We start from the raw sequence: 15,844 nt of genomic DNA, 5'->3' as shown, positions 1-15,844 counted from the left end.
CACTTGCCACCGGTTTTGCGTAAAAGCGCAACAATTTGGGAACTACCCGTTTTGTCGTGCTACCTGTGAAGAGATCTTCCGCTCACCAACAAAATGGCCTGCTGAAAGTGAAAAGAAAGAAGATAAGATAAAAAGCTGTCCTTTCTTGCGTTAACCGCGCTACCAAAGGCTGGCTTGGCTGGCGACTTGCGCACCGCGCTTTGCCACAGAGACCGAAGCGCGCGCAACACCTCTATCGGAGCCACGCGCCTGGGCTGTGGCAGTGGGAAGTATGCTGGTGCTGACTTTCACCTGTCGCGTGCTGCTCATCATCTTGTTCTCAGAGTCTATTCAAACTGAGAGCTCACCGGTAAGTCCTCAAGGATTTATACTTTCACACTTCAGAAGTGCCCATTTTGAGACGTAGTCTAGCATGAACTGTTACATTTTCACTTGCATCTTTTTTTCTTTATAATTTTTTATTCTCTCTGTGATTGTCACCTGAATTTAAACCAACATCGAATCACCGATGATGGTGCGTTTTAAAATATTAAATCTAAACGTGAGTGCAAAACGTTATATTACATCTGTGATCTTGCTGAGTGAAGTAGACTATAATAGCCAGAAAAGAGTGGTTGGCATCTCAAGCAGTGCTAAAACCCTTTTCATTCAGATTGGCTACATCCATGAATTAAGGGCATATACCTGTTACCTTGAGTCATAGAGCTCTCAAAGTGTTCTAAAGTCAGTTTAGTTGTATTTACTAAATGGTTATGGTCAGTACTAGAGTATGACAAGCTGATATAAGATCAGTGTTTAGGGGCCACACCTACCTCCAAGCCATGGAGTGGAATCTGAGAAAGTCTATAAAGCCAATGTTCCCTAAAGAGGAGATGGAGTAGACAAACACTGGACAACTAGCCCGGACCACAGCCCAGAAACCGCCTCAAGGCAAATATTGAAACAATTTTTTTTCTTATACCCGAGGGAAAACGGGCATGTGCCTTCAGAAAGTATTCACACCCCTTGACTTTTGTCACTGGCCTACACACAATACCCCATAATGTCAAAGTGGAGTTATGTTTTTAGAAATGTTTACAAATTAATAAAAAATGATAGCTGAAATGTCTTGGTGTCAATAAGTATTCAACCCCTTTGTTATGGCAAGCCAAAATAAGTTCAGCAGTGAAAATGTGCTTAAGTCAAGTTGCATGGACTCACTCTGTGCAATAATAGTGTTTAACATGACTTTTGAATGACTACCTCATCTCTGTACCCTACACATACAATTATCTGTAAGGTCCCTCAGTTGAGCAATGAATTTCAAACACAGATTCAAGCACAAAGACCAGGGAGGTTTTCCAATGCCTCACAAAGAAGGGCACCTATTGGTAGATGGGTAAAAATAAATAAGACATTGAATATCCCTTTGAGCATGGTGAAGTTATTAATTACACTTTGGATGGTTTATCAATACACCCCGTCCTTCCTAACTCAGTTGCTGGAGAGGAAGGAAACCGCTCAGGGATTTCACCAGAATTTAATGGCTGTGATAGGAGAACTGAGGATGGATCAACAACATTGTAGTTACTCAACAATACTAACCTACAGTAAAGGAAAGGGTGAAAAGAAGGAAGCCTGTACGGAATAAAAATATTCCAAAACATGCATTCTGTTTGCAATAAGACACTAAAGTAAAACTGCTAAATGTCCTGAATACAAAGTGTTATGTTTGGGGCACATCCAACACAACACATGACTGAGTACCACTCTTCATATTTTCAAGCATGGTGGTGGCTGCATCATGTTATGGGCAAGGACTAAGGAGTTTTTAGGATAAAAATAAACTGAATAGAGGCAAAATCCTAGAGGAAAATTACTTCAGTCTGCTTTCCAACAGAGACTTGGAGACATTCACCTTTCAGCAGGACAATAACCTAAAACAAGGCCAAATATACACTGGAGTTGCTTACCAAGATGACATTGAACGTTCCTGAGTGGCCTAGTTAGACTTTTGACTTAAATCGGCTTGGAAATCTATGGCAAGACTTGAAAATGGCTGTCTAGCAATGATCAACAACCAACTTGACAGAGCTTGAATCATTTTTAATGTGCAAATATTGTACAATCCAGGTGTGCAAAGTTCTTAGAGACTTGTGCAGAAAGACTCACAGCTGTAATCGCTGCCAAAGGTGATTCTAACATGTATTGACTCAGGGGTGTGAATACTTGTGTAAATTAGATATTTCTGTATTTCATTTTCAATACATTTGCAAAAATGCCTAAAAACATGTTTTCACTTTGTCATTATGGGGTATTGTGTGTAGATGGGTGAGAATCTATTTAATCAATGTTGAATTCAGGCTGTAACACAGCAATGTGGAATAAGTCAAGGGGTATGAATACTTTCTGAAGGCACTATATGTGTTTGAGTGTGTGCATACAGTACATGTGTTTACAGGTTTCAGTGTGTTTGGTTACCATGCCAATTTTGAAGTGTGAGAGAAGGTGTACTTGTACACGACTCGGTGGTGAAAGTGCACCTGTTTAGCATGTCTGCGTGTGTGTGTGCAATGTTTGGTGGTTTGTATTCTACAGGCGTATGACGAATTGCACAAACAGCCTGTTTCTCTGTCCAGCTGTCCTGCCATGCCATAGGGATTCATGGAGAAGAACTCTTCACAAGTGACTGATTCACTACTCTTACTCCGCATATGACGGGTGGGGGCTTATTTAAACATAACAGTTACTGGTATGGATGTAAAAAAAGAAGTGTGCTAGTCTTTCAGCAGCATTTCACAGTCTTAGCCAAAACTCTCTCGAGGTATATCTATATTTTCATATACAGTTATAAAATCAGTCAATCTAACACGAGGTTGCCTAAAACACTGTCACCTTGTTCGTCCACGCTGCACTGCTCAACGTTCTGCCCAGAACACTGACACTAATTGTAGCCGGGAACATATTGTAACACTGCACCTGAACAGAGAATACTGCTCAAGGCTACTAGCTACACTTTGCACCTGGACACTCCTCCTCTGTCTGCCTGCTTGCCAGTCTATTCAGTGGTACTGAACACAGTGACCTCCTAGTTAGAAAGCTATCTCCCCTGTCCTCCAGTCACAATGAGGACGCTACCTCTATCTCGGAGATCTTCAACATGCACACACATATTCAATATGCTTTCCTCCACAAGGAATCAATCGATTAAATAATGCCCTGACCTAGCAGCACAGGCAGTCCTTTCAGTAGCAGTTTTTTTTCAATCAGGGAAAATTATGTAAACAGTGAAACACACACCATGGCAAATTTGCTGAGCTATGACAGAGTGTGTGAGGGAGAGCCGGAGACAAAGAGGTATTGAAGATGGAGGATGGCTGGGGCTCGGGGAGGGGGGGGCAAGGGTAGTAGTGTGAGGGAACGGACGAGGCCATGGTCTGGCTCCAGGGTTATCTGAGTGGGATTGGGAGAGGGAAGGTCAGTGACAAGAGAGGGACCCATGTGTGAGTGCATGTGTGATACCTAGCTTTTAGTGCGATGTCTGGCACTGGGCAGCATGTGTTAGCAATTTAGCACAAGCCTGTGGGCTGCGTTCGGAGTACCTCTCTCTCTCTGTTCTCGTCTCTCCTCCGCCCACCTCACTGGAATGTTGATGTAAAAAAGACACATGGTGTGTCAATAGAAGTTTATCAAATGCAGTCTAGGCCTAGGGCATCCCACTAACGATTAGGGATACCACTGTGCCTATGAATAAGGCTGGAAAAAGCTGCAGTGTACCCATACTATAGCAGGGATACAGGGAAAGCCCTCGGACAGCAAAAAAGAGCCTTGCTCTCATGATGGCAATAAGTGCAGTGGTGGAAAAAGTAACCAATTGTCATACTTGAGTAAAATTATAGATACAGTTGAAGTCGGATGTTTACATACACCTTAGCCAAATACATTTAAACTCAGTTTTTTACAATTCCTGACATTTAATCCTAGTAAAAATTCCCTGTTTTAGGTCAGTTAGGATCACCACTTTATTTTAAGAATGTGAAATGTCAGAATAATAGTAGAGAGAATTATTTCTTTCAGCTTTTATTTCTTTCATCACATTCCCAGTGGGTCAGAAGTTTACATACACTCAATTAGTATTTGGTAGCATTGCCTTTCAATTGTTTAACTTGGGTCAAACGTTTCGGGTAGCCTTCCACAATAAGTTGGGTGAATTTTGGCCCATTCCTCCTGACAGAGCTGGTGTAACTGAGTCAGGTTTGTAGGCCTCCTTGCTCGCACACGCTTTTTCAGTTCTGCCCACACATTTTCTATAGGATTGAGGTCAGGGCTTTGTGATGGCCACTCCAATACCTTGACTTTGTTGTCCTTAAGCCATTTTGCCACAACTTTGGAAGTATGCTTGGGGGTCATTGTCCATTTGGAAGACCCATTTGCGACCAAGCTTTAGCTTCCTGACTGATGTCTTGAGATGTTGCTTCAATATATCCACATCATTTTCCTTCCTCATGATGCCATCTATTTTGTGAAGTGCACCAGTCCCTCCTGCAGCAAAGCACCCCCACAGCATGATGCTACCACCCCGTGCGTCATGGTTGGGATGGTGTTCTTCGGCTTGCAAGTCCCCCCCTTTTCCTCCAAACATAACGATGGTCATTATGGCCAAACAGTTCTATTTTTGTTTCATCAGACCAGAGGACATTTCTCCAAAAAGTAAGACCTTTGTCCCCATGTGAAGTTGCAAACCGTAGTCTGGCTTTTTTTATGGCGGTTTTGGAGCAGTGGCTTCTTCCTTGCTGAGCGGCCTTTCAGGTTATGTCGATATAGGACTTGTTTTACTGTGGATATAGATACTTTTGTACCTGTTTCCTCCAGCATCTTCACAAGGTCCTTTGCTGTTGTTCTGGGATTGATTTGCACTTTTCGTTCATCTCTAGGAGACAGAACGCGTCTCCTTCCTGAGCGGTATGACGGCTGCGTGGTCCCATGGTGTTTACACTTGCGGACTATTGTTTGTACAGATGAACGTGGTACCTTCAGGCGTTTGGAAATTGCTCCCAAGGATGAACCAGACTTGTGGAGGTCTACCATTTTTTTTCTGAGGTCTTGGTTGATTTCTTTTGATTTTCCCATGATGTCAAGCAAAGAGGCACTGAGTTTGAAGATGGGCCTTGAAATACATCCACAGGTACACCTCCAATTGACTCAAATTATGTCAATTAGCCTATTAGAAGCTTCTAAAGCCATGACATCATTTTCTGTAATTTTCCAAGCTGTTTAAAGGCACAGTCAATTTAGTGTATGTAAACTTCTGACCAACTGGAATTGTGATACAGTGAAATAATCTGTCTGTAAAGAATTGTTGGAAAAATTACCTGTGTCATGCACAAAGTAGATGTCCTAACCGACTTGCCAAAACTATAGTTTGTTAACAAGAAATTTGTGGAGTGGTTGAAAAACGAGTTTTAATGACTCCAACCTAAGTGTATGTAAACTTCTGACTTCAACTGTACCTTAAATGAAAGTTACTCAAGTAAAAAGTGAAAGTCACCCAGTAAAATACTACTTGAGTAAAAGTTTAAGAGTATTTGGTTCTAAATATACTTAAGTATCAAAAGTAAAAGTATAAATCATTTCAAATTCCTTATATTAAGCAACGCAGACGGCACCATTTTCTTGTTTTTTTAAAATGTACGGCTAACCAGGGGCACACTCCAACACTCAGACATCATTTACAAAATATGCATTTGTGTTTAGTGAGTCCACCAGATCAGAGGCAGCAGAGATCACCACGTGTTCTCTTGATAAGTCCGTGAATTGGACCATTTTCCTGTCGTGCTAAGCATTCAAAATGTAACGAGTACTTTTGGGTGTCAGGTAAAATGTATTGAGTAAAAAGTACGTTATTTTCTTTAGGAATGTAGTGAAGTAAAAGTTGTCAAAAATATAAATAGAAACGTTAAGTACAGACCTCAAACTACTTAAGTAGTACTTTAAAGTATTTTTACTTAAGTACTTTACACCACTGAATAAGTGTCACATTCTCTACGATTGTGTGTGTCATGTACTCAAGTAGTGACTCAAGGACAGGTAAGAGACTTTAGAGGTCATGCATGTGTGGTGTATGGTCCAGTATTAGAGCAATATTCAGATGGCAGAACAGAAATGTTCCAGCATCTTCCCTTTGGATGCAGGCCTGCAAAATACAATACTTTACTCCAGCCATGTCAATGAGCTACAGACTGAGCCCACAGTTGACAGGCAGGGGGGTGAGGCGGGCCTGAAGGGTCTGGAATCGTCCCCTCAATTAGGCCTGTTTATTTACAGAGCTAGCAAAACCAGCTCTCACAGGTACAGGAGCAGGTGAAGGCCAAGATATATATACACACACATACAGACTCATTTCCCTGGTTTCTATTTTAAATGTTCCCATACTTTGACCATGTGTTCACTGCTGCAGTGCTTATCTTTTACGTGTTCCCTCTCTCAGCTTTTCCTAGCGTGACACTGAAACGCTGTTCCTGTGCCAGACAAGCAGCAGACTGAGTAATCACTAGCCAAGGCACCAACAAATATCTCCTTTTTAATCCCGCTCTCTCACCAACTCTGCTTAAGTCTATCCACACCAATACACTCCAAACCTCCAAATCTTTCTCTCTGATACAGTACGCTGCTGGGGGTCAAAGTGTGTCATATGAGAGTACAGGTCAGCAGGGTGTAATTGCATTGTACTGCCTGTGTTGCTGCTTGTGTCCAGCCATTTCTGATCACAGAAAACATGTGGCCCCGGGGCTGTGCGCTGGACTGCCACAGGGGGCGCCACCGGACAGTATGTGGCAGCAACGGACGCCTTTACAAGTCCCTGTGTACATTCCAGAGAGCCCAGTGCATCAACACTCAGCTACGGACGGCACCACGAGCACACTGTGCAGGTAAGTACCCTTTAGTGAGCATAAACTGTGTACATTCTATGAAAGTAAGTCATAGACGCCTCCATCTATACACACGTATTCACACTATACACATATATACATACCATCTATTATTCACCATATATACCAGGGATGGGCAACTTTGATGGGGGTGGGGGCCACTAAAAAATCTGAACTCATCATGATGGGCTGCAGTTGCTCTCTCCCCCCCTCTCACATTGCGATTACATTTTGTGCAATTCTATACATTTTGCCATGGGGTGTAGAGAAAATGTTGCAGTTTTAAAGCAAATTTGTTGCAATTCTACTCATTTTGCCATGGGGCAGAGAGGAAAATGAGCTGTTTTACTGCTAATTTCCTGCAATTCTACACATTTTGCCATAGGGTGGCGAGAAATGTTTGCAGTTTTTAATATGATATCTGAGTGAGACTGACTAACAAAATCAATTGGGGGCCCCGCGGCCGGTAATTCGACCATGATAACAAGTTTAGACAGCTGGCCGCTAAACTAATTTAGCAATCTGGAAGAAAAATGCTGACATTGGAAAATTGACTGACTATCAGTCAGTGGAGGCTGCTGAGGGGAGGACTGCTCATAATAATGGCTGAAATGGAGTGTAATGGAGTGAATGGAATGGTATCAAACACATGAAAACCCCCCCAAAACATGTTTGATACCATTCCATTCACTCCATTCCAGCCATTATTATGAGTCATTCTCCCCTCAGCAGCCTCCACTGCTATCACTGACTGACATAACAAGAGAAAAACTGCTGATGCACAACCACATTTCGAAATTGCACCTTGTGTATTCTACTATTCTAACTCTCAACAGTAAGTTGAGACCCCGACTGAGTTCCTAAAAACTCAGTCAGTTTTTTTGTTGTTGTGGAAATTGATCCGAGGGCCTCAAAAGGGCCGCCAGTTGACCATCCCTGATATATACAGTACACACAATCTATACACACTTCTGCATTGATTATATATGCCAATGGAAGTAGTAGAGGTCATTGCTGGACATCCCCCTTCAGATTCCACCCAGTCCAAGTGCCAGCTTGCTCGTAGTCAGGCCCTGGAGTCAAGTGTCCGCAGCCACACCGTCCCAGAATGCAGTGCGGACGGAAGCTTCCTGCAGGTATTTCAAATTTAATTCAATTCAAATTCAATTCAAATTCAATTACAGAAAATCTAAGCAAATCAAACTTTATTTGTCACTTGCGCCGAATACAACGGGTGTAGACTTTACCCTGAAATGCTTGCTTACCAATGATGTAGAGTCAAAAAATTATAATAAAAAGAAAAATAGTAACACAAGGAATAAAATACACAAGAATGGAGCTATCTACAGGGAGTATCAGTACCAGATCAATGTGCAGGGGTACGAGCTATTTGAGGTAGATACAGTGCCTTCGGAAAGTATTCCGACCCCTTTACTTTTTCCACATTCTGTTACGTTACAGCGTTATTCTAAAATGGATTAAAAAATAAACAATCCTCAGCAATCTACTCACAATACCCCATAATGACAAAGCGAAAACAATAAATGTTTGCAAATGTATTACAAATAAAAAAGATACCTTATTTACATAAGTATTCAGACCGTTTGCTATGAGACTCGATGTTAAGCTCAGGTGCATCCTGTTTCCATTGATTATCCTTGATGTTTCTACAACTTGGAGTCCACCTGTGGTAAATTCAATTGATTGGACATGATTTGGAAAGGCACACACCTGTCTATATAAGGTCCCACAGTTGACCTTGCATGTCAGAGCAAAAACCAAGCCATGAGGTCGAAGGAATAATCAGGCCTTTATGGTAGAGTTACCAGACGGAAGCCAATCTTCAGTAAAAGGCACATGACAGCTCGCTTGGAGTTTGCCAAAAGGCACCTAAAGGACTCTCAGACCATGAGAAACAAGATTCTCTGGTCTGATGAAACCAAGATTGAACTCTTTGGCCTGAATGCCAAGCATCACGTCTGGAGAAAACCTGGCCACCATCCCTACGGTGAAGCATGGTGGTGGCAGCATCATGCTGTGGGGATGTTTTCAGCGGCAGGGACTGGGAGACTAGTCAGGATCGAGGGAAAGATGAACGGAGCAAAGTACAGAGAGATCATTGATGCAAACCTTCTCCAGAGTGCTCAGGACCTCAGACTGGGGCGAAGCTTCACCTTTCAACAGGACAACGACCCTAAGCACACAGCCAAGACAACGCAGAAGTGGCTTCGGGACAAGTCTCTGAATGTCCTTGAGTGGCCCAGTCAGAGGCCGGACATGAACCCGATCGAACATCTCTGGAGAGACCTGAAAATAGCTGTGAAGCAACGCTCCCCATCCAACCTGACAGAGCTTGAGAGCATCTGCAGAGAAGAATGGGAGAAACTACCCAAATACAGGTGTGCCAAGCTTGTAACGTCATACCCAAGAAGACTCAAGGCTGTAATCGCTGCCAAAGGTGCTTCAACAAAGTACTGAGTAAAGGGTCTGAATACTTATGTAACTGTAATATTTCCGTTTTTTATTTTAAATAAATTAGCAAACATTTCTAAAAACCTGTTTTTGCTTTGTCGTTATGGGGTAATGTGTGTAGATTGATGAGGGAAAAAAACGATTTAATCAATTTTAGAATAAGACTGTAACGTAACAAAATGTGGAAAAAGTCAAGGGGTCGGAATACTTTTTGAAGGCACTGTATGTACACGAAGGCACGGTAAAATGACTAGGCATCAGGATAGTAATAAGAGTAAAATAAAGAACAGAGTAGCAGCAGCAGCATACACTAAGTGTACAAAACATTAGGAACACCTGCTTTGACCAGGTGAATTCAGATGAAAGCTATGATCCCTTATTGATGTCACTTGTTAAATCCACTTAAATCAGTGTAGATGAAGGGGAGGAGACAGGTTAATGAGGGATTTTTAAGCCTTGAGACTACTGAGACATGGATTGTGTATGTGTGCCATTCAGAGTGTGGATGGGCAAGACAAAATATTGAAGTGCCTTTTAACGGGGTATGGTAGTAGGTGCCAGGCGCACTGGTATGAGTGTGTCAAAAACTGCAACGCTGTTGGGTTTTTCACACTCAACAGTTTCCCGTGTGTATCAAGAATGGTCCACCACCCAAAGGACATCCAGCCAACTTGACACAGCTGTGGGAAGGATTGGAGTCAACAAATGGCCAGCAGCCCTGTGGAACACTTTCGACACCTTGTAGAGTCCATGCCTCAAAAAATTGAGGCTGTTCTGAGGGAAAAAGGGGGTGCAACTCAATATTAGGAACGTGTTCCTAATGCTTTATGCACTCAGTGTATGTTGAGTGTAAAAGTGTGCGTTTGTATTTATGTTGTGTTGGTATGCATATGTGTGTGTGTGTGTATGCAGTGTATGTGAATGTGTGTGGGTTTTGTGTGAGAGTGTCAATGTAGTGTGTCTGTATGTATATATAGTCTTGTGAGTGTGCATAGAGTCAGTGCAAATAGTCTGGTTAACCATTTAATGAACTATTTAGCAGTCTTATGGCTATTTAACAGTCTTATGGCTTGGGGGTAGAAGCTGTCTCGGAGCCTGTTGGTCCGAGAGCCGATGCTTCGGTACCGTTTGCCGGACGGTAGCAGAGTGAACAGTCTATGGCTACCCTTTAGTGAGCATACATTTCAGTACTTGGCTTTGATTAAATTGGCAAAACATAGGTTCTGACAAATGTCCCACTTTCTCAGGTGCAGTGCCACAACCAGACTGGGTACTGCTGGTGCTCTACTCCAGATGGGAAGCCTGTCAGTGGGACCTCTGTCCTGCACCTCAGACCCAACTGCACAGGTGAGACAGAGTTTAGATCAAACAGGCAATGGGAAATAGCTGTGAATTAGCATCTATCAATCCACCCATAAAACAGTTCACACAGCCCTCTTTCTGGTGTGTTGTGTTGTGCCATGAGTCATTTGTCTGAAATGACACAGATGACTGATCTGGAGTTAGCCCAAAGAGGTGAGAATTCACCTGACTTACATGCATAGGTACTGTACTGTATATCAATCAATAGTGCTCCACTGACACTAATATAAATACTCACTCAAACACTGCCACACACATACCTACTCTGGTACGGGCTTTAATCACAGTCAGTTTGGTCCTTGAAATGTTCTTGTCTCTGTGGACACAGGTGAGGGTGGTCCCTCCCGGCCCACCGCTGACCCTAGCAGGCCCCAGTCTGCAGCAGGTGAGAGGAGTGGACATGGAGAATCTCCATTGAACATGCTTTTAAGTCTAGCACTAGGCTTAATCTGTCTCCGGGAAACCGTCCCGTAATGATGGACATTTTCAGAATGATACTACCATATTGTTTGTTTACACTAATATCACTCTATTTCCTGTACAGGAATCACCGCTCCTCCGCTCTGGGTGACCATCCTGTTGAACTCTGACTCCAAAGGGAATCGTTCTGTAAAACACCCTACAGGTAAGGAGTTTTTTTTTAATGAGCTTCCATAGCTATCCCTTCTGTGAGATAATGTTTAAGTGTTTGTAATGATTAGTGTGTGTGTGTGTGTGCACATATGTGTTCATGTGCGTGTGCGTACATTCGTGCTTCCACAGACAGTCATCAGACGTGTGAGAGGGAGAGAGCAGCGTTGATGGCCGAGGTGCATCTTCTGTGGCAGGAGGAGCGCTTCATCCCAAAATGCAGTGCAGACGGGCGCTACAGCCCCATCCAGTGCCACGTCACCACGGGGTACTGCTGGTGTGTCAGGGAAGACACGGGACGGCCTCTACCAGGCACCTCTGCCAGGTATGGCCTCAAACAAGGCACCTAGTGGATAGAGAAATGTGGATAACGCTTTATTTTACAGCCTGATAATTATCAGGTAGTTACATAGGAATGACTTGTACCAGATTAACTAGGCAGTACAATAAAGCTTTACCTAAATGCATACTGCACTCCCATGACACACACAAGCCGCTATCAGAACTCTCAGAACGCTATCAGATGTCACTTGTTAAATCTACGTCAATCAGTGTAGATGAAGGGGAGGAGACAGGTTAAAGAAGGATTTTTAAGCCTTGAGACAATTGAGACATGGATTGTGTATGTGTGCCATTCAGAGGGTGAATGGGCAACACAAAATATTGAAGTGCCTTTGAATGGGGTATGGTGGTAGGTGCCAGGCGCGCCGGTTTGTATCAAGAACTGCAATGCTGCTGTTTTTTTTTCACGCTCAACAATTCCCGTATGTATCAAGATTGGTACACCACCCAAAGGACATCCAGCCAACTTGACACAACTGTGGGGTGCATTGGAGTCAACATGGGCCAGCAAATATAGCATATTTTAACATTGTATTATATTTAAAGCGTTGTGCTGGTTTAGAATTTTACTATTTGATAATGATCTATTATCTAATTATAATTAATTATATATAATTATATTATAAATTGGTGTGCAATTCAGTCTATGACCGTGAGAAACCAATAAAACCTTCTACTACTTAAAACAAATATTTTCAAGTTTTAGTAGGTACAGTATGTACTATAGATGGGGAGATAGAGGAAAGGGAACAGTGAGTGGTGAGTGGCAGAACGGGGGATTGAACCACTGCCTCCAGGGGCATATGTGGTCTGGTGGCAGCACTACAACTAGACCAGCCCCCTGCACGTGCTGAAGTCTTGATAGTGCAATGCTATGGTTTTATTGATTACCTTCTTCAGTATCCTGGTTGCATAGCATTATTTAATGGACATTTCCATCCATTTCCACTGTATTTTCTCTTAGCTTCATATACTTCTCTGACTAACAATGCCACTGACACCCCTGTGAGCAAAATTGGTTGAAAGTCTCAACTTTTCAGCGTCTTGTGCTCATAGGGTATAGTGTAGCCTCTACTGCATCTCCTCCTGTCAATGGTGGATGATAACAAAGATTATAACAAATGGCAAAAGGGAGCAAACCATTGGGTAAATGCACTGGGATGTATGATGATAGTGACTAAATGGTTGGAGAGGAGTCTATGAGTTACTGCTGCAGACGTAGATCATTCCCATGGCTGTTGTTGCCCCTTTCAGGAACCGGCTGCCAGACTGCAGTCTGGAGGAGCCCCACAGCAGCAAGCCTGACAGGAACTACAGAGACAGATCCCTACCAGGTCAGATCCTCATACTGTACTTCACTATACCTGGATAGATCAACAATGACCTTTCTCGTTTTTACTATCCTGGTCCCAGATCAGTTGGCTCTTTCTGCCAACTCCTATAGTCATTGTCACTCCTAGAGTCATTGGCAGACATCACAAACTGATCTAGGACCAGGCTAACACTAACACTGTACATTTGATTGGTACTGTCTATATTGAGTACTGTAGGTACTGTGTCAATGAGCTGTGGTGAATGCAATGTGGACTCTTGTCTAGTTTACATCATAGCGGGTAGGCGTTCCTCATTTTGTCAAGAGTTACAACTTAAACTGACCCCCTTGCCTTGCCTTAACACCCTCTCTCTGCTCCCAGGGTGCCCTGGGGCCCGGAAGAAAGAGTTCCTGCAGAGTCTGGTGAGAGCCCTGCAGCTGAAGGCTGAACAGTCTGGAATACTCAGCCCTCACAGGTCAGTCTGCATACCACTCTATTTATACTGAACAAAAATATAAACGCAACATGTAAAGTGTTGGTCCCATTTTTCATGAGCTGAAATAAAAGATCCCAGAAAGATATGCACCAAAATATTATTTCTCTCAAATGTTGTGCACAAATTTGTTTACATCCCTGTTAGTGAACATTTCTCCTTTGCCAAGACAATCCATCCACCAGACAGGTGTGGCATATCAAGAAGCTGATTAAACAGCATGATCATTATACAGGTGCACCTTGTGCTGGGGACAATAAAAGGCCACTCTAAAATGTGCAGTTTTGTCACACAACACAATGCCACAGATGTTTCAAGTTTTGAGGGAGCGTGCAATTGACATGCTGACTGCAGGAATGTCCACCAGAGCTGTTACCAGAGAATTTAATGTTCATTTCTCTACCATAAGCCAACGTTGTTTTAGAGAATTTGGCAGTACTTCCAACCGGCCTCACAACCGCAGACCACGTGTAACCACGCCAGCCCAGGACCTCCACATTCGGCTTCTTCACCTGCGGGATCGTTTGAGACCAGCCACCCAGACAGCTGATGAAACTGAGGAGTATTTCTGTCTGTAATAAAGCCCTTTTGTGGGGAGAAACTCATTCATGTGAAATCTATGGATTTCACATTACTGGGCAGGGGCACAGCCATGGGTGGGCCTGGGAGGGCATAGGACGACCACTGGCTGCGCCCCTGCCCAGTCATGTGAAATTCATAGATTAGCGCCTAATTTACTTATTTAAATTGACTGATTTCCTTATATGAACTGTAACACAGTAAAATTGTTGCATGTTGCGTTTGTATTTTTGTTCAGTATAATTAAACCCACTGGACTTACTCGCCCTACCGTCTGTTTATATCTTGACTCCATCGCTCTCTTTCTCACTACAGGTCAGTCTGCATACCACTCTATTAAATCCCATGGACCTACTCATCCCATCTCTCTCTCTCTCCAGTTCATCGCTCTCTTTCTCACGCTTATATCTCTCCTCCTTCTCGTGGCCACTTAAATGCTCCGTACATCTTTTCCTTTCTCTCTCACCATCTGAAAGTTTTTCACTCTGTTAATTTATACACACAACTCTCTCCTTCACTCAACCTCTTCTGTTTTACATATCCGTCCATCCATCTGTAACTCCCTGTATCTCTCACCCTGCTCTCTCCAAAACCCTCCTCTATTCCCTGACAGATAGTATAGTGGATTTCTGAATACATTACCAATTTACCAGGCCACTGATTGACTGTTGTGCCGTAATGGATCTGATAGTACTCCAGTATGTGATTAAATATTTCAAACATATCTTTAGATATACATTTGTTCTCTTGAATAAATCATTTTCATACCGATAGCCTTTCTGTTTATAAATAATTTGTTTGCTCTTTTCGGCTCGACACAGAAATTGGAATATGGTTATGTTCAATATGACTGATAAGCAAGGTTCAGGAATGGAGTGCTTATGAGAAATGAATTATTTCATCCTGACTGCAGGAATCTCATAAATGTAGATTCAATGACTAGTCAGACACTGTGGTTCTGTAAAAAACACATTGGAATGTCATCTTCAGTATGTCAGCAGGAGGCCCTCTTAAGAAGTCACTGCTAGATTTTCTCTGCATGTGGCTCATCTTAAAATAAACATTTGATTTCAATTCAAAACTATACAAGCCAATACATTACTATTGTACGCAGAAGAGCGATGCTACTGGTCTGAAATGTGTAATTTCTTTACCAGGGTGTCGGACGCCCCCCTGTCAGGCACCATGTCCCCTCCCCCATCCACCTCGGTCCCCTCCCTGGGGGTGGAGGAGTGGGACATGTCAGGGGTGGATGGGGGGCTGCGTTGGCACTTCAGACAGCTGGATACGGATGACAGTGGAGTGCTGACTGAACGTGAGGCCCGGCCCCTCCGCCTCTACCTGCGCAGGAGGTTAAAGCCACGACGCTGTGCTAAGAAGTTTGCCCAGTACTGCGACCGCGACGGGGACCGCGGTCTCACCCTGTCTGAGCTCAGTGCCTGTCTGGGGCTGTGAGGTGGGTTTGGTTCTAGGAGAGAGTTGAGGTGGGTTTGGGTAGTTGTGAAGTGGGTTTGGGCTTTGAGAAAAAACATCTGAAGAGGTGAATATGGGTTCAAATTTGGCTTTGTGATATGTTTAGTTTGTTACCACTTTGAGCTGAGAGGCTTTAAGTTGTGAGATTAGCCCTTCTGTATATGTTATGTAAGACCTACTGTATTTGATGAAAAGTCCAAGATCGGTTTAGAAAACCACTCAGGGATCTTTTAAGTGGAACACTTTATTTGTTGGGGTCGGTGACAGGTACA

General features: G+C 43.1%; 1 protein-coding gene across 1 annotated transcript; it reads left to right on the top strand.

Annotated features, from left to right (window-relative positions):
- Positions 1-271: 271 nt before the first annotated feature.
- Positions 272-15,554, top strand: LOC311101630 (SPARC-related modular calcium-binding protein 1-like; the record flags this gene model as incomplete). Its single annotated transcript, XM_084142762.1, has 10 exons — positions 272-349; positions 6,734-6,908; positions 7,941-8,044; positions 10,628-10,727; positions 11,071-11,127; positions 11,287-11,367; positions 11,505-11,697; positions 12,969-13,048; positions 13,409-13,502; positions 15,257-15,554. The coding sequence occupies 10 exons, from the start codon at positions 272-274 to the stop codon at positions 15,552-15,554; spliced, it is 1,260 nt and encodes a 419-aa protein (XP_083998888.1).
- Between the last annotated feature and the right edge of the window lie 290 nt (positions 15,555-15,844).

This window comes from Coregonus lavaretus, assembly GCF_964263955.1.
Source record: "Coregonus lavaretus genome assembly, chromosome: 26".
NCBI lineage: Eukaryota > Metazoa > Chordata > Actinopteri > Salmoniformes > Salmonidae > Coregonus > Coregonus lavaretus.
The sequence above is the reverse complement of the archived record's forward strand: the minus strand, read 5'-3'. Positions and strand labels throughout refer to the sequence as shown.